Source organism: Trichosurus vulpecula, chromosome 3 (assembly GCF_011100635.1).
Source record: "Trichosurus vulpecula isolate mTriVul1 chromosome 3, mTriVul1.pri, whole genome shotgun sequence".
Taxonomy (NCBI): Eukaryota; Metazoa; Chordata; class Mammalia; order Diprotodontia; family Phalangeridae; genus Trichosurus; species Trichosurus vulpecula.
The window spans coordinates 49266956-49292709 of record NC_050575.1 but is presented as its reverse complement, the minus strand read 5'-3'; the positions used below and the strand labels follow the sequence as shown (position 1 = coordinate 49292709).

Below are 25754 nucleotides of genomic sequence, written 5' to 3'. Positions count from 1 at the left end.
AAATATTAAAGATCTACCTGGTGTATAATCAGCAAGTCTTTGTCCTTTCTCTTTCTTCTGACCACATTTTCATACTCATATTCTACCATGTATATATGTTCGTGTGTATTAATAAATTCAAAGTCCACAACAATCAATTGGATTCACTGAGACATTACAGCAATTCTTATAGCAAACCTGACTTTCCACATTTGTAATATGGGGATAATAACTGCACTTACCTCACAGAGGTAAACCTCAGTATGATTTTGTAAACCTTAATATGATCTATAAATGTTAGCTAGCTAAGGCATAGATGATTAATTTTATGTTTTATAAAAAAGTATTCACAGTAGTTATGCAAAGCTATTAACATAAAGCAAACAGATAGCTTTAGAGATTATTATCCAAACATTGATTTTTGCCTATCAAAGAAATGGAATGCATTCAAGAACAATCAAAAGAAGAACTTAAACGTGCAGAAGATAACATTCATACTAATAATATATGTGGCACAAGATAATTATGCAGGTCTTTAAAAAAAAAGAGATGTGATGGGAACCAGTCAAAGGAAGACTTCTACAGAAATGTGTAACCATTTTCATGCTGTTTTAAGTAAAAAATAAATGAAAACATTGACATATGAAGGGACATACTTAAGAGGAAGTGGAATGTGAACAAAAAAGAGGAGAAGATGGAAGAGGAAACATGATCATTTCTGACATGTTTTCAGGTTACTTAAATGGAAAGCATAATCTGAAGACAGAAAAATAAAAAACATATTAAAGTAAGAAGATAGAGTCCCAAGAATTGTCAAAAGTTTGGGGAAAAACAACAATTTGCACCTAAGCAAAAATAAAAATGCTCAATCAATAGTCACCCACCTTCCCTGGGCTATCCAAGTCTGCCTCCTGCTTCTGGCCTCTTTCCCCAGAAACAGGACACGGAGGGAGGTTAGGGCTGAAGGCCATGAGGTCTTTCTTGGCCGCCCCTTCTCCAGAGCACACCTGCCGCCGCTGCTGAGAATAAGACCAACTGCCCATTTCACTTGAGCACACCAATGTCGGCTTGCCAGACCCATACGAGGCCTGTGGAGGAGCGGAGCACCGAAGTGCCACATACAACAGTAGACTCAGCACCAACAGGCTGGACACTGAGCAGATGGCGATGATCAAATAAACATTCACATCCACCAGCGCTGTCTCTTTTCCCACGCCAGCCTTTGCCGCGATCCCGGAAGCCCCTGAAAAAGGCTTTGAAGTCTGTCCATTCTCCGCCATTGAGACATACACAGTGGCTGTGGTAGACAGGGCTGGCTCTCCGTGATCTTTCACCAGCACCAGCAGCGTCTGCCTCGGCCCGTCAGATTCCTCCAGAGCTCGTGTTAGGCTGACCTCACCAGTGTACAGCCCCACGCGAAAGGGGCTGCGACCAACGCCCGACTCCGGCTGCAACTCATAAGACAGCCAGGCATTGTAACCAGAATCCGCGTCAACTGCTCGGATCTTGGCCACCACGTGGCCTGCTGTCACCGACTGGGATACCAGCTGGGTTCCTGGGACCCCACCCGCTCCCGACCCTGAGTGAGGGGGCAGAACCACCGGAGAGTTGTCGTTTTCATCGAGAACAAACACTTGCAGGCTCACGTTGCTGCCCAGGGGAGGGAAGCCTGCGTCGCGGGCGCTCACCTGGAACTGCAGCAGCTCCAGCTCCTCGTGGTCCAGGGGCTGCAAGGCGTACACTTTGCCGCTCTCCGAGTGCACAGACACGTAGCTGGACAGCGGACGCTCCCCAACCCGCCTCTCCACCAGTGAGTAAGACACCAGCGCGTTCTCTTGCGCGTCCGGGTCAGACGCCGACACTGTGAAGATGTGACTGCCCGGTGGGTTGTTCTCCTTCACAAACACAGTGTACACAGGCTGCTCGAAGGCTGGCGCGTTATCGTTCACGTCTCCGATGGCCACAGACACGCTGGCAGTGGCCCAAAGAGCTGGCTTCCCGCCGTCCCTCGCAGTCACCACAAGCTCATAAGCCGGCACTCTCTCGCGGTCCACAGAACCTTTCAGTACCAGTGAGTAGTAATTTCGGAAGGTGGACACCAGTGTGAAGGGCCCAGGGGGTGACAGTGAGCAAGTCACCTGCCCGTTGGCGCCAGAGTCTCGGTCAGACACCCGGATTGAGGCAATGACTGTCCCTGGAGGCGCATCCTCTCTGACTGGAAGCGACAACGACGTCACTGCGATATTGGGGATGTTATCATTGGCGTCCAGGACTTCCACCAAGACTGTGCAATGACCAATCATTGGGGGAGTCCCTTTGTCTGTCGCATCAACTCGAATTTCATAGGAATTAACATCTTCAAAATCTAGATGACCTTGGACTGAAATTTCTCCTGTATCTGGATTTATATGAAAGTTATCTTTAATCACAGGTGGTGATAGACTATTAAAAGAGTATAAAATCTCCCGATTGATGCCCTCGTCTGCATCGGAGGCATTCAGTCTGATCACTAAAGTTTCGTGGGCTGCATTTTCTACTATCTTCACTTCGTATTCAGATCGTTCAAAAGTGGGGGCGTTATCGTTCACATCCAGGACTGTGATGAGTAGTTGCACTGTGCCTGTGAGTTCAGGTTTGCCCCCATCGGTGGCCATCACCGTCAAGTGGTGTTCAGGAATTTCCTCTCTGTCCAGCGGTTTTTTAAGCACTAGTTCAACCAATTTACTTTGGTCATTCTTTGATTTTACTTCTAGAATAAAGTAATCGTTGGTGCTGAGCCTATAAGTAAGTAAGGCATTAGATCCAATATCTGGGTCAGAAGCTCCCTCTACAGGAAATCTTGAGTCCGGCAACCTGAATTCGGGAATAAACAGCTTTTGTTCCTTCACTGGGAACAAGGGTGGGTTGTCATTAATGTCCTTGATCTCCACCTCCACATGGAAAACCTGCAGCGGCTTCTCCACGATCACCTCAAGGTGGATGCTACAAATCAGGTTTCGTCCGCACAGCTCCTCCCGGTCGATCCGAGAATTCACAAACAAAATGCCATTCTGCACATTTACCTCCAGGTAGTCCCTGCTGCCCTTGGACACCACCCGGAACAGCCTCGACACCAGCTCCCCGACCTCCAGACCCAGGTCCTGCGTGATTCGTCCCACAAACGTACCGTGTTTTGCTTCTTCAGGCAGCGAGTAATGGACCTGACCGCTCCCCATCTCCCAGGACGTGTAGAGAAGAAATAGGAATAGTAACTGCTGAGCTCCCAAGACGCCTCCCCAGGAAAACACCATCGCAAACGCTCTTCCCTTTGTTCCGAAGGGTAGCTCAAATATTGGAACGAGGGTAAATATGGGTGTCGGTTTCTTCAGTTATATTCTCCAGCATCCGCCATTGCTTTGCATCATTTAAAGACAAAACGGAGTTTCTAAGACCCAAAAGAGAATGTTTAGAGATATTCCGTAGTCGACAGCGACATCATGTGGCACCAAAGTGTAAGTCATATATTTTCTTTACGGTGTAAAAAAGCAGTTCATATATTGTCCAACATTTAATATTGTTTCATAAACTTTTTTTTCACTTTTTGAGTTTTGCGAGTTCCTGCAGCAAAGAACTGCAGTGTTCTCCATCGAAAAAAGAGGAGTCTTGCATTGTGACTGCTTCTGCTGCTTAACTATGAAGTTAAGTGCTTTGGGTTTTTTATGTCTTTAAATTGATTTTAAATAGTCAGAAAGAAGTTAATGTAGTAAGGAAAGAAAATGATCTTAGTACTTCCTGTTGTAGAGGAAGAAATATTGCACGTTTTGGAACACTAAACAGGATCTCTGGTATCCATGAGAAAAGTACTGGATGGGATGGATAGTCAAAAGGGTCAGAAAGCTTGCGTCTGATTCCTGAAGGCTACTCACTGTGGTCTTGGGCAAATCACTTACCCTCTCTGAGTCAGTTTCTTCACGTACAAAATGGGGACATTTTTCTAGTTGGGCAAAGAAATCACTTGTAAACCTTAAGGTACTATAAGAATGTGAATAATATAATCTTGCATATTTATGATGCATTTTAATTGTCAATAAATATTAAGTGCCACTTTGTGCCAGGCACTATGCCAAGATACAAAAAGAGAGAAAACACAGCCCCTGCTCTCAAGGAGCACACAGCCTATTGGAGGAGACAACATGCCAGTAACTACTTGTGAACAGTTTGTATTCAAGATAAATTGGAAATAATCAACAAAAGGAAGGCACTAGAATTAAGGAAAATTTGGAAGAGTTTCTTACAGAAGTTGAGATTTTTAAGTAGAACCTGTAGGAAGTTAGTTAGAGTAGTTAAGAGGTGGAAATGAGTAGGGAGAATATTCCACAGTTGTAGGACAACCAGAAAAATTGCCTAGAGCCAAGAAACGGAGTGCCTTGCTTGAGGAATAGTAAGAAGTCCAAGGTCACTGGATTGAAGAGTATTTAGGTGGGAAGGAGGCCAAAGGGTTATGTAAGGTGTGAGATGACTAGAAAAGAAAAGGGGCAACTTACTAAGGGCTTTGTATGCTAAACAGAGGCTTTTATATTCAATTCTGGAGGTGATAGTGAACAACTGGAGTTCCCCTCGAAGGTGGCATGGTCAGACCTACACTTAAGGAAGTTCACTTTGCCAGCTGAGTGGAGGATGAGTAGAAAATCTTGTACCAGCCAGGTCTATCGAGTAGACTATTGCAATTGTCCAGGGATGAAGTGATGAGGGCCTGCTTGTTTCATATCATCTCCTAAGAAATTTTAGAGCTTTTCCCCTTTTTTTTAAATCCCCCCCCCTTATTGCTTCTAAAGAAAGAAGAAAAACTTAATTATAGAGGAATTAGATTTAGTGACTCCTGCTTCTATGACTGCCAATCTTAATGAATAATATTTCTGATATAATGCCATACTGCAGATTCCGAGTCTCATAGGTTCATATTTAGTATTTTCATAAAATTAACAGTTGCCAAACATATTGACAGTTGATGATGAAAAACCCTATCCTCAGTATTATTTAGCATCAGTACTTCTTCTATCCAAATAAGGAACTTCAAGGAACTAGAGAGACCTGGGAAAATTTGAGAGATATGCAACACATGAGAAAAGGAAATAACAATCCTGACCAATTGTTAGGTGCTTATTAACAGTCTAGTATATTCCCAGCACAAAAAGAAATGTGCCTGATCTAGCAAAATCGCAAATATCCCTTGACCATCATGGAGAAAATATCTGAATTAATTCTAAGAAGAGAAAGAGAGAGATTAGGTATCAACTTAGATGTGACTATTTAAACAAAAAAAATTTTCTTAAAAGCAATAAGATTTTCTATTTTTCTAAAAATTATATTACCAAAAGTCTTCATATGAAATTTGTCTATTCTGACCAATAAAATTACTCTTCAAAAATCTAAGTGATAGGAAGATATTTTTTGCCCTTTGATTAAATTTACACAGGACAAAAAAATGATTGCCACTACAGCCAAAACTGAGAACACACAACGAATGAGAAGAAATATATTACTGGATTCAAACTGGCTGAAGTGAAGTAGCTAATATCATTTTTAAAAGAACAATTAGGAGATGTATCAAAGCCAATTCTGAAGTTTGAGGTCTGCAGAAGAAAGGTACACATGACAGTGTAGTGTTGGAAATTTGATACTAAAAAATCTAAAGTTCAGAAGAAATGAAAGAACACGATTTCAATAATGCCCAAGGGTAGGTGACAGCCAAGAAATAGATTCTGCAAACAGTAGTTTATCCAGGTAAATTATTGATTTTTGCCCTTCATATTTTCATAGAAGAGGCCAATCACTATACTAACAAATTCACTTTTATCAACTTTTTTTTTAAAACATCTGCCATCCAAAAAGCACTGTATGCGATAATGGAGAGATGTAAAGCTTAGACCAGACATTATCCCTGTGTGCGCAGTATTTAGGTGATTGCTATAACACAGAGACGAGGAAGATACATTTTAAAGCACATTTTGGAGATAGCAAAACAAATTGTTATTGGAGACCAGAAGGGAAAGATGGAGACTTATATATGGAAAAAAGTGAAGGCTTCTTGACCAAGGTGAGTTTCGGTCAAGAATATCAAGGGAACCATTGGGGAAGGGGGGCGTGAAGGAAGGCAACCTAGCAGCATCAGATTTCAAACTATATCACAAAGTGGTAATCATCAAAATGGTGTGGTACTGGCTAATAAATAGTGTGGTAGATCAGGGGAACAGATTAGGCACACAATATACAGTAGTAAATTACTACAGTAATCCAGTATTTCATAAACCAAAGATCCAAGCTTTGGGGACAAGAATTCACTATTTGACAAAAATTGCTGGGAAACCTGGAAAGCAGCTTTGGCAGAAACTAGGCATAAACCAAAGTCTCAAACCATATACCAAGATAAGGTCAAAATCAGTATATTATTTTGACAGAAAGGAGGATATCAAAAGCAAATTACTGGAGCATGGAAAATATTTATCTGTCAGATATATGGATAAAGGAACAGTTTTTGACCATAAAATTGATAATTATGATCATATGAAATTAAGCAATTTTTACACAAAACCAATGCCGCCAAAATTAGAAGAAAAGAAACAGTTTTCTCTGATAAAGGCCTCATTTCTCAAATACATAAAGAACTGAGTCAAATTTATAAAAATGAGCCATTTTCCAATCAATAAATTGTCAAAGGATATGAACAGGTAGTTTTCATCAGAAGAAATCAAAGCTATCAAGAGTCACATGACAAAATGTCTTAAATCATTATTGATTTGAAAAATGCAAATTAAATTAATGCTGAAGCTCACATATATCAGACTGGCTAATATGGCTGAAAAGGAAAATGGCAAATGCTGGAGGGGATCTGGAAAAATTTGTACGCTAATGCACTACTGGTGGAGTTGTGAACTGGTCCAATCATTCTGGGGAAAATTTTGGAACTATGACTGAAGGGCTATAAATTTTTCATATGCTTTGATCCAGCTATGCCACTACTAGGTCTATATCACAAAGAGATTAAAGAAAAAAGGAAAAGACCTATGTATACAGAAACATTTATAGAAGCTCTTTCTGTAGTGGCAAAGAATTAAAAATTGAAGGAGTATACATTGGGGTATGGTTGAACAAGTTGTGGTATATGGTTGTGAGAGAATACTATTGTGCTATAAGAAATTATGAAGAGGACAGTTTCAGAAAACCCAGGAAAATGTATGTGAATCGACACAGAGTAAAACGAGCAAAACCAGGAGATAATTGTATACAGTAACAGCAACATCATAATGGTGATCAACTGTGAAAGTCTTAGCTACCTTGATCAGTACAATGATCCAACACAATTCTAAAGGACTAATGATGAAAAATACTATCCACCTCCAGAGGGAGAACTAGTGAACTCTGGGGACAAATTGAAGTATAATCTTTCACTTTCTTTATTTTTCTTTCCTTTTTTTGCAACATTGCTAATGTAGAAATGTGTTTTGTATGATTTCACATGTATAATTTATATCACACTGCTTCCCTTTTCAGTGGTGTTTCAACAATCTGTCTAGCAGCTTCTGTGGGGGTGTAAGATCCACCCACAGCCAGCACCCAGAAAGCTACCAGCATGCCAGGAAAGCACAGGTTCTTTTGATCTGCCTTAATAAAGAAAGCAAGGTGAAGGGGTTAACAACCTTATTTTAATTCAGCATACAGACAGCATTCACTTAGTTAAGGGGAAAAAACCAGCACCCTGAACTTCAGAATAAAATATAAATAAATTACAAATATCAAACAGACAGACCCAATACAATTCATCATTACCAACATCTAGGTTCAGCCCGGGAGCTCAGAACAAGGGCTGGCCAAGAGTCACACTCGTCACCACTGCTGCTGCAAAAAGCTCCAACAGAAAAAGGGATCTTCAAACTGTCTTCTCTCTTCTTTTAGAGTTTTTGACATCATCAAGAGTTGTCTGAATGACCAGAGCCCAGGCTCTGGTGATTGGTTCTTGAGTTGGCCCCTCTCCTTAGGACCCTGGGAGGTTCACATCCACATAGATTAGGTTAACACCCAATAGGGCATGGCTCTGCAGTTAACATCTCCCCTTAGCCAGCCCCATCTTGGGCCCCACCCCAGTCACCAATATGCACCCACATAGGTTCCACACCTAATAGGGCTCTGGGCCTGGGGCCCAGCACCTAGCAAGGCTCAATGAAATACACTGAGTTACTCAAAGAAAACAAAGGCCATTTTGCTTACCAACTACACCAAATGGCGTAGTCATGGTCAGGATCTTCCTTTAACAGGAAAGCATGGTGTTTTGGGGTGCTGGGTTGGTTGAATGTTTCCCTGTTTTTGGACTGCTCTTTGTACTGGGGGTGGCTATGGTTCTGTGGAGCCTCCTGAGGTTTCTGTTTTAACAATCCGGCTAGCAGCTTCTGTGGGGGTGTAAGATTCACCCACAGCCAGCACCCAGAAAAGCTGCCGGCACGTGGGGGAAGCACAGGTTCTTTTTATCTGCTTAACCAAGGAAAGCACGGTGAAGGGGTTGACAAGCTTACTTTAATCCAGCATACAGACTACATTCAGTTAGTTCAGGGGAGCATACAGACAGCATCCAGTTAGTTCAGGGGATAAAACAGCCAGCACCCTGAACTTTAGAACATTCATTTAGTTTGAGGGAAAAAAACCAGCATACTGAACTTCAGAACAAAATACAAACAAATTACAAATATCAACAGACAGACCCAATACAGTTCATAGTTACCAACTTCTAGGTTCAGCCCAAAAGCTCGAAACAAGGGCTGGCCCAGAGTCACGCTCACCACTGCTGCTGCTCCAACCGAAAAGGGATCTTCAAGCTGTCTTCTCCCCTCTTATAGAGTTTTTGACATCATCAAGCGCCACCTGAATGACCAGAGCTGATTGGTTCTTGAGTTGGCCCCTCCCCCTAGGACCCTGGGAGGTTCACATCCACACAGACTAGGTTAATACCCAATAAGACATGGCTCTGGAGTTAACACCTCCCCTTAGCCAGCCCCATGAATCATCACAAAGAGGCTGACCTAAACCTATGTGGTCTAAAAGCTTCTGCTGTCCCAGACATGTAAACTAGGCTCTCCCTGGAGTTAGCCCTAGCAGGGGCCCAGCACCCAGCAAGGCTCAATGAGATAAACTGAGTCACTCAAAGAAAACAAAGGCCATTTGACACAGTTTCCCAGGGGCCCAGAGCAGGAGATAATCCCTTCTTCCTGGGGCTTAAGCTGATAAGCCTGGCCCCGGAGGACTGTGCTGAAAGGGTGAAAAAAACTGTACAATTTTGTAGAAATGATAGGATAGTTTTATTATCCCCTGTGAAAAAATACCCTTTGTATATTTTACCGTGAATAGGACTATAATAATAGATTCATGACTCCACAAGTATGGCTGATGCTGATAAATGCCACAGACCACTCAGAGGGAAGGTGATCTTGTGTGATTAACGGATGAAAGTTTTTATCTGGGGAAAAAGCCTTGAGGGCAAGCTTAGTCTCTATCTAGGATGGGATCCTCTTGACTTCCTCATTGTGTTCCTTTTGAAAACAAACATTTCCCACCTGAGTTGGCTCTGATATTGGATCTTTGCATAACTGGAATCTCAACCAAACTGGAGATGATTTTATTTGAAGGATAATAGCCCATACTTGCCTACTCTTTTTGTTATTTGTTTTGGTTAGCCTTGTTGCTGGTTCTGTCTCCTTTAGGCTTAAGCACCCTACACTTTCAAGTGACTGCCTAAGCATGTAGCATTCTTGGAATTCCTGCCAGCTTGCTAAAGAACTGACCTCTGGCATGGGACTCTTGGGGCTGGGACAGCTGTACGTCCAGTTTCAGCAAGAAGAAGCTATGGAAAATGAGACCTTCACCCCTTACTCCAAGATTTTGAGCCCCAATTGTTCAAGTGGGGGTGAATGATGATACTGCTCTGTATACTTATTTTGTATTATCCTTGCTGTATTGTTTTATTGTTATGATATTATTGATCCTATGTAATGGGTACAAAGATCTAGGGGTGGGCATTTGAATCATTAACAAGTATTTTGGGAATGATTGATTGAAGAGATTATCTTGCTGGGACCTAGGGGTGGGTCACATTTGAATTGTAAACCAATATTTGGGAATGTCGCTGAATGATATGTTTTGCTTTATTGTGAATGATATGTTTTAGTTTCCTTTGTAATTGGATCATAATGTGTGACTGATTAGATTATGTATCCTAGAAGAAGGGGTGGAGTGTGTTGGTAAGCAAAATGGCCTTTGTTTTCTTTGAGTAACTCAGTGTATTTCATTGAGCCTTGCTAGGTGCTGGGCCCCAGGCCCAGAGCCCTATTGGGTGTGGAACCTATGTGGGTGCATATTGGTGACTGGGGTGGGGCCCAAGATGGGGCTGGCTAAGGGGAGGTGTTAACTCCAGAACCATGCCCTATTGGGTGTTAACCTAATCTATGTGGATGTGAACCTCCTAGGGTCCTAAGGGGAGGGGCCAACTCAAGAACCAATCACCAGAGCCTGGGCTCTGGTCATTCAGATGATGCTTGATGATGTCAAAAACTCTATAAGAGGAGAGAAGACAGCTTGAAGATCCTTTTCTGTTGGAGCTCTACCTGCAGTGTTGGCGAGCCCTCGTTCTGAGCTCCCGGGCTGAACCTAGATGTTGGTAACTATGAATTGTATTGGGTCTGTCTGTTGATGTTTGTAATTTGTTTGTATTTTATTGTGAAGTTCAGGGTGTTGGCTTTTTCCCCTGAACTAAGTGAATGATATTTGTATGCTAAATTAAAATAAGCTTGTCCACCCCTTCACCTTGCTTTCTTTATTAAGGCAGATCAAAAGAACCTGTTTTTTCATGGTGTGCTGGCAGCTTTCTGGGATAGAGAGGGATAGAATTTTGAACTCAAAATTATATATTAGAAAAGTTAAAATAAATAGTATTTTTATAAAGAAAAGAAAGAAAGAGATGAATTTCAATTGGGTAGTAATTCAACAGCCAAATAGGGGAAGGGAAGATATTCCAGAGGTAATGCAATAAGAAACCAAACACAATAAGCCTAAAAAAAGTCTGAAGGAATGTTTAGAGGACAAAGTATTCTGGCTTGCTAAAGAACAATGTGTAGAGACAAGTAATATGACATAAGTATTAATTGTTAAAAAACTACTGACTTCCAGAGGACCTCAAATGACAGTTAAATAAGTTGGAACTCCATAGGGGAAAAATAGAGCCACTAAAGATCTGGGGAACAGCCTGGAAAATCCTATCTATGCATATGGAAGATTAGTCAAGTAGATTCCAGAAAAGATACATTGACTAAAAGTCTCCAGTGGCAAGAATTCTCTATTAATCTTTGTTCCATTCAAAGTGATCATACTTCACACACATATGCACAATTAATTTTAAAATATTCCAACACTGAAAATGAAATTTAATGTTAGTAAAATTAGATGTTAAAACAATATGAGATGTCTCTATTTTTAAAAAAGGAATTTAGGTATACGAGATAATTTTCTAAATATCTGAATCAACATAAAAGATATTCTCAAAGGTACAAATTCACAATTACGTTCCCCAAGTTCTGTGTGTGCTCTGCCTTTTTTCTGTCCTGAGAACCTGGACACAGTAGAAGGTTTGGGCTGAAGGCCATGAGATCGTTCTTGGCAGCGCCCTCCCCAGAGCAAATCTGTCTTTGCTGATGGGAATAACCCCAACTCCCTACGGTGTTTGAACACACCAAAGTGGACTTTCCAGGCCCATGTGGGGGCGAGGAGCACCAAAATGCCACATATAGCAACAGGCTCAACACCAACAGGCTAGACACCAAGCAGATGGCAATGATCAGACAGACATTCACATCCACCAGGGCCTTCTGCCCTACGCCAGTCTTTCCTACGTCCCCGGAAGCCAGACAAGAACCTTTAAACTCTCTCCCTATCTCTACAAGTGACACAGTCATGGTTGCAGTGGCCTTCAACGTGGGCTCTCCATGATCTTTCACCAACACAAGGAGTGTCTGCCTCAGTCCATCCGAATCATCCAGGGCCCGAGTAGTACTGATTTCACCAGTATACAGACCTACTCGTAAAGGGCTGTGTCCAGTGCCCACCTCCCAGAGCTGCTCATAACACAGCCAAGCATTGTACCCTGAATCCGCATCTACAGCCCGGATCTTCGCCACCATGCTGCCTGCAGGTACTGACTGTGGCACCAGTTTAGTCACCGCACTAACGCCAGCATGAGGCGGCAGCACAACCGGTGCGTTGTCGTTCTCATCCAGCAGAAACACCCGCAAGCTCACATTGCTGTTCAGTGGAGGGAAGCCCACATCGCAGGCACTCACCTGGAATTGCAGCAGCTCCATCTCCTCGTGATCCAAGGGCTGCAAGGTGTACACTTTACCGCTCTCCGAGTGCACAGACACATAGCTCGACAGAGGACACTCCCCCAGCCACCGCTCCAGTAGAGAGTAAGACACTAGCGCATTCTCCTGAGCATCAGGGTCCGATGCGGACACTGTGAAGATGTGACTGCCTGGCGGGTTGTTCTCTTTCACGAACAAGGTGTTCAAAGGGTGCTCGAAGGCAGGAGCGTTATCGTTAATGTCAGCAATACCCACAGTCACACTGGCAGTGCCCCAAAGCGCTGGAGAACAGCCATCCCTCGCCGTCACCGCCAGTTCATAGACCCTCATGCTCTCGCGGTCCACGGCGCTCTCCAGCACCAGCGAGTAGTAATTCCTGAAAGTGGACACCAACGTGAAGGGTGAGGGGGGTAACATCGAGCAAGTGACCTGTCCGTTGGCTCCAGAGTCACAGTGGGACACACTAATGAGGGCGATAACTTGTGCCTGGAGGAGCATCTTCTCTGACAGGAATTGACAGCAATGTCACCGCCAATTCCGGAGGATTATCATTGGTGTCCAGGACGTCCACTCGGATAGTACAATGTCCAACCATGGGCAGGTTGCCTTTATCTGTTGCATCAACTCGAAATTTATATGAATTTATTTGTTTGAAGTCCAATTCTCTTTGGATTGTAATTTCTCCTGTATCTGAATTTATATGAAATTTATCTTTAATCACAGGTGGAGCAAGACTATTGAGAAAGTATAAAATCTCCCGATTGGTGCCCTAGTCCACATCGGAGGCATTCAGTCTGACCACTAATGTCCCAGTGGTTGCATTTTCTAATATCTTCACTTCATATTCTGATCGCTCAAAAGTGGGGGCGTTATCATTCACATCCAGGACTGTGATGAGCAGCTCCACTGTGCCTCTGAGTTTAGGTTTGTCCCCATCTGTGGCTGTCAGTATTAAGTGATGTTCAGGAACTTCCTCTCTGTCTAGCGTTTTTTTCAGCACTAGCTCAACCATTTTGTCTCGATCATTCTTTGATTTTACATCTAAAATGAAGTGAACATTGATGCTGAGTGAGTACGTAAGCAAGATGTTACTCCCAATATCTGGGTCAGACGCACCCTCTAGTGGAAACCTAGAGTCTGGCAACCTGGATTTGGGAATAAACAGCTTTTGTTCGTTCTCTGGGAACAAGGGCGGGTTGTCATTAATGTCTTTGATTTCCACTTTCACATGGAAAACTTGCAGCGGTTTGCCCACGATCACCTCCAGGTGGATGCTACAAACAGGACTGCGGCCGCACAGCCCCTCCAGGTCGATCCGAGAATTCACAAACAAAATGCCATTCTGCACATTTACCTCCAGGTATTTCCTGCGGCCCTTGGACACCACCCGAAACAATCGCGACACCAGTTCTCCGACCTCCAGACCGAAGTCCTGAGCGATTCGCCCCATGAACATACGGTCTTTCGCTTCCTCCGGCACCGAATGACTGACGTGGTCGCTCCCCACCTCGCAGGCTGTATAAAGCATAAATGAAACCAATAGATGCCGGCTTCCCAGGCTGCCTACCCAGGAAAAAAAAAAACATTGCAAATCCTCCGTGGAGTTGTTCTAATCAATGAATCATCTTTAGAGAGTAAAGGTAAATATTGCTCTCTGATTCTTTCAAACCCATTCTACTACATCCGCCATCATTCAGCATCGTCGACTGAATAGATATAGTATTTAATGTGAGGTTTGGCCTTTTGTGGGGAGACCATTTCGTGGTACGCAGCGACATCATGTGGCCGATACTAAATGGTACACAGACTCAGTTCAGTAATTTCCATTACGGTATTTACAGTAGACCATATCTTCAATCTAGTTCCCCATATTTGAGCTTCTATTGAAGCATAAGACCATCATTCTCACGATTTCAGAAAGCAATATTATCCCCTTCAAGGTGTTATATTACCTGATATAGAAGCAATAGAGTCTTTGTTCACTAGGAAAAATTCAAATCCACAACTATTTAAGTCTTTATGTGTAAAGGGCTATGCTATACTGATGTAATACCAGAACAGGTGATTAAGTAGACCAGCCACTCAAAGAGCTTAAACAATAAGAGATCTCCAACATACCAGCAGCTAGGTGGCACAGTGAGTACAACACTGGCCTTGGAGTCAGGATGACCTGAGTTCAAATTCGACCTCAAACAGTTGACACATTTGCTAGTTGTGTGACTTTGGGCAAATCACTTAACCCCAATTGCTCTGCCTTCCCTCCTCCAAAAAATTATTGTAAGGAAGTAGGAATGATCCAAAGTGTCTAAGCAATGTGAGGAAAAAAAGAAAACATCTTTTCACCTTTCTCTTTATAGCTTTAAAGATATTGATAATAAATGAGTGGCAATCAGTAAGAATTATGAATTTAGTCATTTAAAAGTGAAGTGTATAAATGTGTTTGTCTCAGAACACTTGGGAAACATAAGGGAGGAAAGAAGCAGTGCTGAAGGAAATATCCTAAATTTTTTATTTTCTGGACTCACTGGACACTATTGTCTTTCTTTTGGTAATATTCCTATGGGTGCAATTCTCTAAACACATTTGACTCCCAAATCTACAATCCAACTATAATGACTCTGCTGAGTTCCAGCCCCACATTTTCAAGTGACTGTTGAATGTCTTCCATTTGTTGTTTTGGCAGAATATGAAGAACAACCTAAAAGCCTTTTACTCTGTCTGGATGGAAAAGAAGGATCAAAGAAGGGATTATAGTATTTCTCACAACAGATTTGACAGTGATAACACACAATTTCAGAAATGCAGAATTGATCAACCCTTACTTTCTTTCAGTTTTCTGTACCAACAAGAATCAGCTTTGGAATGGAAAAAACAGCATGAAAAATGGTTAATAGGGAGTGAAAACTGAAGATAAGTAAGGAAATAATAAGAAACTGTCTAAATGCAAATGATCAGTTCAAGTCACCTGGCTTTTGTGAACTGAATCTCATGCTATTGAAAATATTGACAATTTTGATTATAGAGTTACTTGCAGTGGTCTTTGAAAGATCATAAAGAATGAGAGATATGTCATAGAACTGGAGAGTGTTACCCTGATTTCTTTAAAAATGGCATTAGAATGAAGTCTTCAAAATACAAACTAGTGAACATCACTTCAATGCCTGGTAAGGATTTAGAATCCATTATTAAGGAAATGGTTAGTCTGTATCTAGAAATGAAAGTGTCAATTGCTTAGAGCCATCATGATTTACAGACTAATTCATATCCATTTTTGACAAGGTTATTAGACTTTAAAATAGGATAATTGGATAGACATAGCTTGACTAGATTACTGTAAAGCATTAAACAAAATTTCTCATGCTATCCCAATTGACAAGATGAAGTAATGTGGGCAAGTCAATAGTACAGTTGGGTAAATTCAGAATTGGATCCATGATTAGATGCCAATAATAATAATTAATGCCTTGGTATCCATTTGGACTTATGTCTCTGTTGGGGAGCTTCAGTGATCTATTCTTGATTATATTTAACACTTTCATCAATGACTAGGATGACATGCTTATCAGATTTTCAGAAGAGGTAAATCTGAAATGAATAGTTAATGCATTTTATGAAAATTTATAGCTCCAAGCAGATGTCTACAGGATAGGAAAATAGAGTGAATTAGTTAGATGACATTTAATAGAGCTCTCTAAACAATCCTACATTTGTATTTTTAAAATGAGCTTTCCAAAGATAAAAACATATCAGCAACAATTTTCATGAACAAGATCTGGAAGTTCTGTTCAACTTTGAAGAGATGAGTCAACAATGCAATATGAGAGTGAATAAAGCTAAATAAATCATAGGCTACATCAAGAAAATTAGTGTCAATAACACTGAAATGAAAGTATATACTCTTCTATTTGGTTAGAGAACATATGTAATTTAGTGTTCAGTTCCTGGTCATATTTTAGGAAGCATGCTAATAAACCAGAGAGCGTCCAGAGGAAGGTAATCACAATTGGTAATAGACTGGAGACTGCAATTTAAAGATTGTTTTAATAAACTAAGAATGAAGAGAAGAGAAAACTTAAGGAAAAAACATGAAAGCTATCTAAGTATCTGAAGGATTTTTATGGTGAAAAGGGATCAGATTTCTTAGCCTCAGAGGACTCTGCGATTTAAAGAATGGTTTAATGAACTAAGAAAGAAGAGAAGAGAAAACAAGGAAAATGCATGAAAGCTATCTTTAAGTATTTGAAGGACTTTCATGGTGAAAAGGGAGATTTCTTGGTCTCACAGGCAGTCCCAGAAATAGAAGCAATAGGTGGACATTTCTGAAAGGAATATTTATACTTTTTTATAAGGAAAACTTTCCTAAAAATTCCAGTTATGCAAAAATATATTTTCTGATGAGGTAATGGGTTACCCCTCACTCAAGATATGAAAGTGAATGGTGGCCATGTTTTTGATGGTGATATGTGTAATATCAATTAAGTTGGGTATCTTTGATTGAGTCTTACTAGGTGCTAAGCCCCAGGCCCAAACCCCTATCTATTAGGTGCTAAGCCTATGTGGGTGAGAGGCCCTCAGGGTCTAAGGGGAGTTGCTAAGATCAGAGCAAATAATAAGAGCTTAAGTTCTGGTTGCTCAGATGATGTTTGATGAAGGCTAAAGAGTGCATAAAAAGAGAAGACAGAGCTATTTGCTTAGAGCTCTCACTCTTGGCAGTGCGCTGATGTGGAGACTCTGGGCAGCTGTAGTTATGAACCCTCCAGCTTGTAAATCCAGATGTTCAGCTTTGTTAAACTCTGGTAACTATGCATTGAGGTTTGAATCAGACAAAGTCTGTCTGTTGATGTTTGTAATTTGTTTGTATTTGCTCTGAAGTTCAGGGTGCTGGCTTTTCCCCCTGAGCTAAGTGAATGATATTTGTATACTGGATTAAAGTAAGCTTGTTAACCCCTTAACGTTGCTTTCCTTAGTAAAGCAGATCAAAAGATCCTGGGCTTGCAGCGTTCTGTGTACTGGTTGTTGTTGGTTTTACACAGTCACAGTAACTGCTAGCCAAATTGTGGAAACAATGTAGAAGGGATTCTTGGTGAGGTTCAGGTGAGAACAGAAATCATACTCCAAGAATAGAAAAAGATAGAATGATTTTACCATCCAATATTTTCAATAATGAAAATATTTTCCAAAACAGCAAGATTTTTCTGAATAGTATTTGTTAAAGGGATTCCCAAAAGGGCAAAGTCCTCCAGAAGCTACTGTTTTCTGCCGACATTCTGCTGATTGTATCAAGCCCCAGAAAAAAGATAAGCTCCTTAACACTATCTACAGCCACCCAAAGGAGATTGGCCTAACAGTCCACAAAGGAAAAATTAAAAAGCCAAACCAACCCTAGATAGGCAGTTTAACTAACAGCCTCCTGTATTAATCAGTTTTGTGAACAATGAGCTGAGACCATGAGCCAAGACCAGGATTAAATAGAAATCAGAGAACAGAGATTTGAGATGATTTGTATTTGTGAAATTGCATGATTCCAAGCTGCTCCCCAACACAAAAACCCATTCTTATAACAACAACATTTGACAAGTGAGGCTATAAATCAGCAAACAGTACAATCTCTGAAAAACAAAAATTGCCAGCTTCCCAAAGAACACTAACAAGATGCACCATAGACATCAACAGGTTGTATATGCCTTTTATGCAAATTAAGTATTGATACAGGTATCTTCCAGAAAATATATTAGTGGAAAAACTGACTGACTATTCACATAAACAAGTATCTATTAAGTGCTTACCATGTGCCAAGCATTGTGCTAAGCACTTGGAATACAAATACAAGAAGAAAGATAGTCCCTGCTTTTGAGGTACTTACATCCTAATAGGGGAAGACAACACATAAAAGGAAGCTGAAAAGCCTTGGGGATTGGGTAGGGAGAGGAGTGAAGTACTCCAGATCATGGCAGAAATATATCCATATATGAAGGCTGAGAGATAACTGGTAGAGAACTCAAATTCTATACTGATACTCACAAAATATACAAAGATTTAGATAAATGATTTCCCCATGTTGAGTATAGATCCTGTGGGAGGACATAGATAAGAAATGAAAAGCATGAGGTGTGGACAGGTTGCAAAATGTAACACTGAAGGGAATACACAGATTGAGGTAATGATATATCCATTAGAATAGTGAATTATATTCTTATTTTAAAATTCTATTAAATTTTTCTCCGTGTATGTTTATATTGTAAAATTAGTTATGTTTTATACATTTAAGTTTGAAAATAATGAAATAATTATTCTGTCATTTGAGATTTGTATTCTGACAGGTCGGCACCATGAGTGTGGCTAGGCCTGAGGACAAGAGAAAATGAGTTGTTAGTAACCATGACTACAGAAAAGTAGCTAATAATGGCTTGCTAATAAGGAGTCAAAATGGAGCAGGAACTAGTAACTGGTACTAGAGCCAAGTTCCTTTGAGGGGGAGTGAGGCAGATGAAAATGAAAGAGGCAACAAGCCCCTTCCAGGAGAGAAAAATCATTGGTACAATCTTCTGACAAAGCCCTAGTCATCAACACCCTATTCCCCACCCACCCATTTATGTCTTTGAATCATAAAATATCTCAAGATAAAATTTTGGATTAAAGTTTATGGGCTAGATAAGAAAGGCACTTGATGGACTAGTGCTGCAAATTTAATACATCAGCATAACTCACTCCTAAAGCAATGTGTTGGTAAGCAAAATGGGCTCTAAGCACTTAGCTCTTCAAGTGCCCTTGAAGAGTTTGGCTTTGTTTCTTTTGAGTAATTCAATGTATTTCATTGAATCTTACTAAGTGCTAAGCCCCAGGCTCTAACCTCTGTTAGGTGTTAACCTAACCTATGTGGATGTGAACCTCCCAGGGTTCTAAGGGGAGGGGCTAACTCAAGAACCAATCATAGCAGCCTAAGTTCTGGTCATTCAGATGATGTTTGATGACATCTGAAGCCCTATAAGAAGAGAGGACAGGGCCATTTGTGAAGGGCTGTCACTCGTGGTGGTGCTGATGTAGAGACTCCAGGCAGCTGTAGCTAAGGAGTCCTCCATCTCGAAACCCGGATGCTGAGACTTTGTTAAACTCTGGTAACTATGTATTGGGATTTGAATCAGACAAGGTCTGTCTGTTGATGTTTGTAATTTGTTTGTATTTGTTCTGAAGTTTAGGGTGCTGGCTTTTTCCCCTGAACTAAGTGCATGATATTTGTATGCTGAATTAAAGTAAGCTTGTCAACCCCTTCATGTAGCTTTCCTTAGTTAAGCAGATCAAAAGAACCTGTGCTTTTGCAGTGTGCTGGTAGCATGCTTGTTGTCGGGGTTGTGTCGGTCTTACACCCCCACAACAGCTGCTAGCCAGATTGATGAAACAAATGGCATAGTCAGCAGGATCTGCGTTTTTAAAAGGAGAGCATGGCGTTTTGGGGTACTGGGTTGGTTGAATGTTTCTCTGTTTTTGGACTGCTCTTTGTACTTGGGGTGGCTATGGTTCTGTGGAGCCTCAGAAGCAACGAAGTCCTGAAGGAAAACAGGCTAGTGGAAGTGCTGGCCATGGTTTCCCAGGGGCCCAGAGCAGGAGATAATCCCTTCTTCCCAGGGCTTAAGTTGATAAGCCTGGCCCCAGAGAACTGTGCGGAAAGGGTGAATGTCTTGAGATTATATTGTATATGGAGTTTTGAAACAGGAGTGGAGAATGGCCTTCCTACAGATTTGGCAGGAGGGGCTGGTGAGAAAAAAGAAGAAGTGGATGGCAGCTGCTGAAATACTGACCCAGACAGAACAGAAGACTGCCTGCATGAGAACTTTGGAAACGTGAGAGCAGTGAGCTGCCTTCCAACTGACTTTGGTGAGGTGAGTACAAAGATGGGGTACCACCTACATTGGGATTCCAGAAGAAGCCAGGTGAGGCCAGCTGGAGTTGGAACCCAGGAGCTTGGAGTCCAGCCCTGGGGCAAGATGGAAACTTTGCAGCAAGACGCTGAGTGTGCTTTTTCCCTGCCTTCCCCAGCCAGAGCAGAGAACTTTGAGGTGAGCAAAAAGATGGAGAATCACCTACACTGCAATCCAGATTCCAGCAGAAACCAGGAGAGGCCAGCCAGAGCTAGACAACAAGGAACCCAGGGAATTGGAATTCAGCCCTGGGGCAAGATGGAAATTTTGCAGCAAGGCACTGAGTCTGCCTTTTTGGTCCCTTCAGCTTGCGCTGCTTGGGATCTTGGAGGGAGGCATGGATTTGTTTTTTTTTTGTTGGGATGGGGGAAGTGCCTTGGACCCCCAGGGACCCCACCCTGTGGGCCTTATTGCCCAGCGGACCCTCAGGACTTGGAACCTGGGACTGGAACATAAGGGGAGAACAGACCTCAAAAGAACTTTGTTTGGACTCTTTATTTTAAATTGGGACTTTGGATGCCTGCAACAGCAGTTTGGGGAGGAGACATCCCCAAGAGAACTCTATTTGTTTGCTTGTTTGCTTTAACGCTTTGCTAACTAAAGCATGCCCATGCCTCAGGGTACTGGGTAAAAGCCTGCAATGGCAGGGTGATGCTCAAGAAGTACTTTATGAGCTAAAGAGATTAACTTGCTTTGACCTAGGGGTGGACATTTGAATTGTTAACAAGTATTTTGGGAATGATTGATTGAAGAGATTATCTTGCTGGGACCTAGGGATGGGTCATGTTTGTATTGCAAACAAATATTTGGGAATGTCACTGAATAATATGTTTTGCTTTGTTGTGAATGATATGTTTTAGTTTCCTGCATAATTGGATCACAATGTATGATGGGTGAATGTATGTTCTAGGATACATGGCTGATTAGATTATGTATCCTAGAACAATGGGTGGAGTGTGTTGGTAAGCAAAATGGGCTCTTAGCACTTAGCTCTTCAAGTGCCCTTGAAGAGTTTGGCTTTGTTTCTTTTGAGTAATTCAGTGTATTTCATTGAGTCTTACTAAGTGCTAAGCCCCAGGCTCTAACCTCTGTTAGGTGTTAACCTAACCTATGTGGATGTGAACTTCCCAGGGTCCTAAGGGGAGGGGCTAACTCAAGAACCAATCATAGCAGCCTAAGTTCTGGTCATTCAGATGATGTTTGATGACATCTGAAGCCCTATAAGAAGAGAGGACAGGGCCATTTGTGAAGGACTCTCACTCGTGGTGGTGCTGATGTAGAGACTCCAGGCAGCTGTAGCTGAGGAGCCCTCCAGCTCATAACCCGGATGCTGAGACTTTGTTAAACTCTGGTAATTATGTATTGGGATTTGAATCAGACAAGGTCTGTCTGTTGATGTTTGTAATTTGTTTGTATTTGTTCTGAAGTTCAGGGTGCTGGCTTTTTCCCCTGAACTAAGTGCATGATATTTGTATGCTGAATTAAAGTAAGCTTTTCAACCCCTTCACGTAGCAGATCAAAAGAACTTGTGCTTTGGCAATGTGGTGGTAGCATGCTTGTTGTCGGGGTTATGTTGGTCTTATACCCCCACAACAGCTGCTAGCTGGATTGTTGAAACAAGCAAAAAGCGAAAAGCATAGTTTTACCCAAGTACATGAGAATATGGCATCAAAATGAGTGAAGAATGTAGTTTATCAAGGGAAAGGGGGGTGTAGGTTGAAATGATGTTCAGACAAAAAGCACTGGAAGCATGAATTACTTGGGCCACATGTTTCCTATATTCAAGCTTGACTGTATTCTACATTTGTGCCCACTCTTCCTACTTATCTGTGGTAAAATGAGCTTCATATTGGGGGGAGAGGGGGAGAAGAGGAGAGGAGGAGATGTTTTGTAGATACCATACCATCTCGGTAGATGCCTTCGTTTTCAGTTCATTGTGTTTCCTGGATGACTGTTCAGCTAGGTGCACTGGTGTGGGTTTTCGAGCCCAAAGTATATGCACGAACCCTGGGAAGTAGTCCATCCACTAGAGAATAAACCTACAAACTTGTGAGGGTCAATTTGGGGGAGAGGGGTAGTTCCTACAGGATGGTGCAAAATTTTTAAAAGTATACAGTTTATCCAAGTGGAATTTTTACTTCTGGCATACATTCATGGAAAAATGAAATCAGTACTTCAAAGGACTAAAACTATCCCCAAAAGCAGAACTTGCATATTGCTCATTATCATTCAAATACTATTTGTATCTAGAAAATCCCGATGTCACAAAGGGAAATTTAATATAACATTAGATGTTTGTTAAATGAAGGATGAAACTTCTGGGGAGGGGAATAGAAAATATTTGTGGGAATTGCTCAAACTTTTAAAAAATTGCTAATAGACTATCTCTCATCTCAGACGTAGGAATTAAGACTTACCTTCCCAAGTTCTGGGACCATCTCCTGCTGCTGACCTCTGTTCCCCAAACAAGGAGGGAAGTTGGAGCTGAAGGCCATTAGGGCCCTCTTAGTGGCTCCCTCTCCAAAGAAAATCTTCAGCTGCCACTGCTCAGAATAAGATAAGCTCCCCAAGTCCCTTGAACCCACTACACTAGGCTTTCTTGGACAGTAGAGGCCCTCCAGAGGCGCAGAGCACTGCATTGCCTCATAGAACAGCAAGCTCAGCACCAACAAACTGGAAAAGGAGCAGATAGCTATGATCAGATACATGTTAATATCCACCTGAAGTGCCTCTTTTCTAACCCCATCCTTCACTTTTGCATGGACTGCACTAGACGTCTGCAGGGTTTGTCCGCTGCCACCAGGGATACCATCACAGTAGGTGTGGCAGACAGCACGGGATCCCCGTGATCCTTCACCAACACCAGCAGCACCTGTTTAGGCCCATCAAACTCCTCCAAGGCCTGCATCATGCTTATTTCACCAGCGTACAGACCCACACGAAAAGGGCTGTGCCCAACGCCCACCTCTGTTACAGGCCGAGTTGGAGCCAAGCCCTGTCCTCCTCGGACCTCCAGGCCCAGGGGCCTGCTGAGATAGACTCAGGGCTTTGGGATGTGGGTGGAGCCAGGAGGAGGGGTCTCGCCTTTGTTGCCTCCCTAGCGATTCCAGGTCGGACCTGCCTGACCACGTGGAACTTCCGGCTGCCTGACCACGTGGAACTTCCGGCTCTCTGGCAGAGCATGTGGAACTTCTGGTTCTTTTCCGGTTACTGCCTGCCCGCAGGGAGCTTCGGGTAGCGCGGGAAGAGAAGGGGAGGAGAGTAGGTGGAGTCAGAGCGGTCCTAGGACCCAGGTGTATGAATTTTACCTGTCTTTCACCCACGTAACCAAAGAGTGTACCTACGTCACTAAAGGTATAAATGTGCTGCTTGCTGAAATAATAAACAGAGTCATTCGCCATCTTGTTCATCTCCCGCCCCGTTCATTGTCCGCGAGATCAGGCCCTTTGCTTAGGCAGAGGCCTGGGGCTTGGGGGGAACCCCGAGCATAGTTACAAGGCTTCGGAAGCCCGTAACACACCTCCAACACTTTTTTTTCCCGCAATTTTTATTAATTTATTTTGAGTCTCCAACTTTCACTTCCACAAGATTTTGAGGTCAAAATTTTCTCCCTAACTCTCCACTCCCCCCACCCCAAGATGTCAGGCATTCTGATTACCCCTTTCTATAATCTGCCCTCCATTCTATCACCTCCTCCCTTCTATTATCCCCCTCTCTTCTATTTTGCTGTAGGGCAAGATAGATTGCTATACTCCATTGCCTCTATAACTTATTTCCCAGTTGCATGTAAAAACAATTTTTAACATTTTTTTTAAAACTCTGAGTCTCACATTCTCTCCTTTTCTCCCTCTCCACTCACCCTCATTGGGAAGGCAATCAATTTGATATACGTTATACATGTGTAGTCATGCAAAACACTTCCATAATAGTCATGTTCTGAAAGACTAACTATATTTTCCTCCATCCTATCCCACCCCCATTTATTCTATTCTCTCCTTTGATCCTGTCTCTCCTAAAAAGTGTTTGCTTCTGATTATCCCATCCATCCATGTGCCCTCCCTTCTATCACCTTCTCCTCTCTTATCTCCTTCTTCCCTACTTTCCTGTAGGGTAAGGTAGATTTCTATACAAAATTGAGTGTATATGTTATTCCCTCCTTAAATGAAATCCCATGGGAGTTCACTCATTCCCTCTCACCTCCCCACTCTTCCTCTCCACTGTAAAAGCTTTGCATTATCTCTTTTCTGTGAGATAATTTACTATTCTGCCTCTCCTTTTCTCCATCTCCCAGTATATTCCTCTCACCCATTAATTTTATTTTTTTAGATATGATCCCTTCATATTCAACTCACCATCTGCCCTCTGTCTCTATCTCTGTCTCTGTCTGTCTGTCTGTCTGTCTCTCTCTCTCTCTCTCTATATATATATGTATATGCACATATACATGTGTGTATATGTATGTATGTATGTATATACATATGTATACACATGCACACACATATATGTGTATATTCCTTCCAACTACCCTAATACTGAGAAAGGTTTCATGAGTTACAAGTATCATCTTTCCATGTATGAATGTAAATAATTTAATTTTAAGAACTCCCTTATGATTTCTCTTTTCTATTTACCTTTTCATGCTTCTCTTGAGTCATGTATTTGAAAGTCAAATTTTCTATTCAGCTCAGGTCTTTTCATCAAGACTGTTTGAAAGTCCTCTATTTCTGTGAATATCCAATTTTTCCCTTGAAGGATTATACCTAGTTTTTCTGGGCACATGATTCTTCATTTTAATCCCAGCTCCTTTGATCTCCAAAATATCATATTCCAAGCCTTTAATGTAGAAGCTGGTTTATCTTGTGTTATCCTGATTGTGTTTCCACAGTACTTGAATTGTTTCTTACTGGCTGCTTTCAATCTTTTCTCCTTGACCTAGGAACTCTGGAATTTGGTTACAATATTCCTATGAGTTTTCTTTTTGGGATCTCTTTCATGAGATGATTGGTGGATTCTTTCAATTTCTATTTTACCTTCTGGTTCTAGAATATCAGGGAAGTTTTCCATGATAATTTCTTGAAAGGTGATGTTGATGCTCTTTTTTTTGATTGTGGCTTTCAGGTAGTCCAATAATTTTAAAATTCTCTGTCTTGGATGTATTTTCTGGGTCATTTATTTTTTCCAATGAGATAAATATGTCATCTGTCACACTGTCATCTATTTTTTTCATTCTTTTGGTTTTGTTTTATAATTTCTTGATTTTGCATAGAGTCATTAACTTCCATTTGCTCCATTCGAATTTTTAAAGAATTATTTTCTTCAGTGAGCTTTTGGATATTGTTTTCCATTTGGTCAATTCTGCTTTTCATGGCATTCTTCTCCTCTTTGGCTTTTTTGGACCTCTTTTGCCATTTGGGTTAGGCTATTTTTTTGGAGGGGGAAGGGCAGGGCAATTTGGGTTAAGTGACTTGCCCAAGGTCACATG

General features: G+C 41.7%; 1 protein-coding gene and 1 pseudogene across 1 annotated transcript; both read right to left on the bottom strand.

The window, feature by feature from the left end:
• Nucleotides 1–848: 848 nt before the first annotated feature.
• On the bottom strand, nucleotides 849–3269 carry LOC118842039 (protocadherin alpha-8-like). Its single transcript, XM_036749713.1, has one exon. It carries the CDS (start codon nucleotides 3267–3269, stop codon nucleotides 849–851), a length of 2421 nt encoding a protein of 806 aa, XP_036605608.1.
• A 34-nt stretch (nucleotides 3270–3303) lies between these two features.
• Nucleotides 3304–23183, bottom strand: LOC118842038 (annotated as a pseudogene).
• Nucleotides 23184–25754: the final 2571 nt, after the last annotated feature.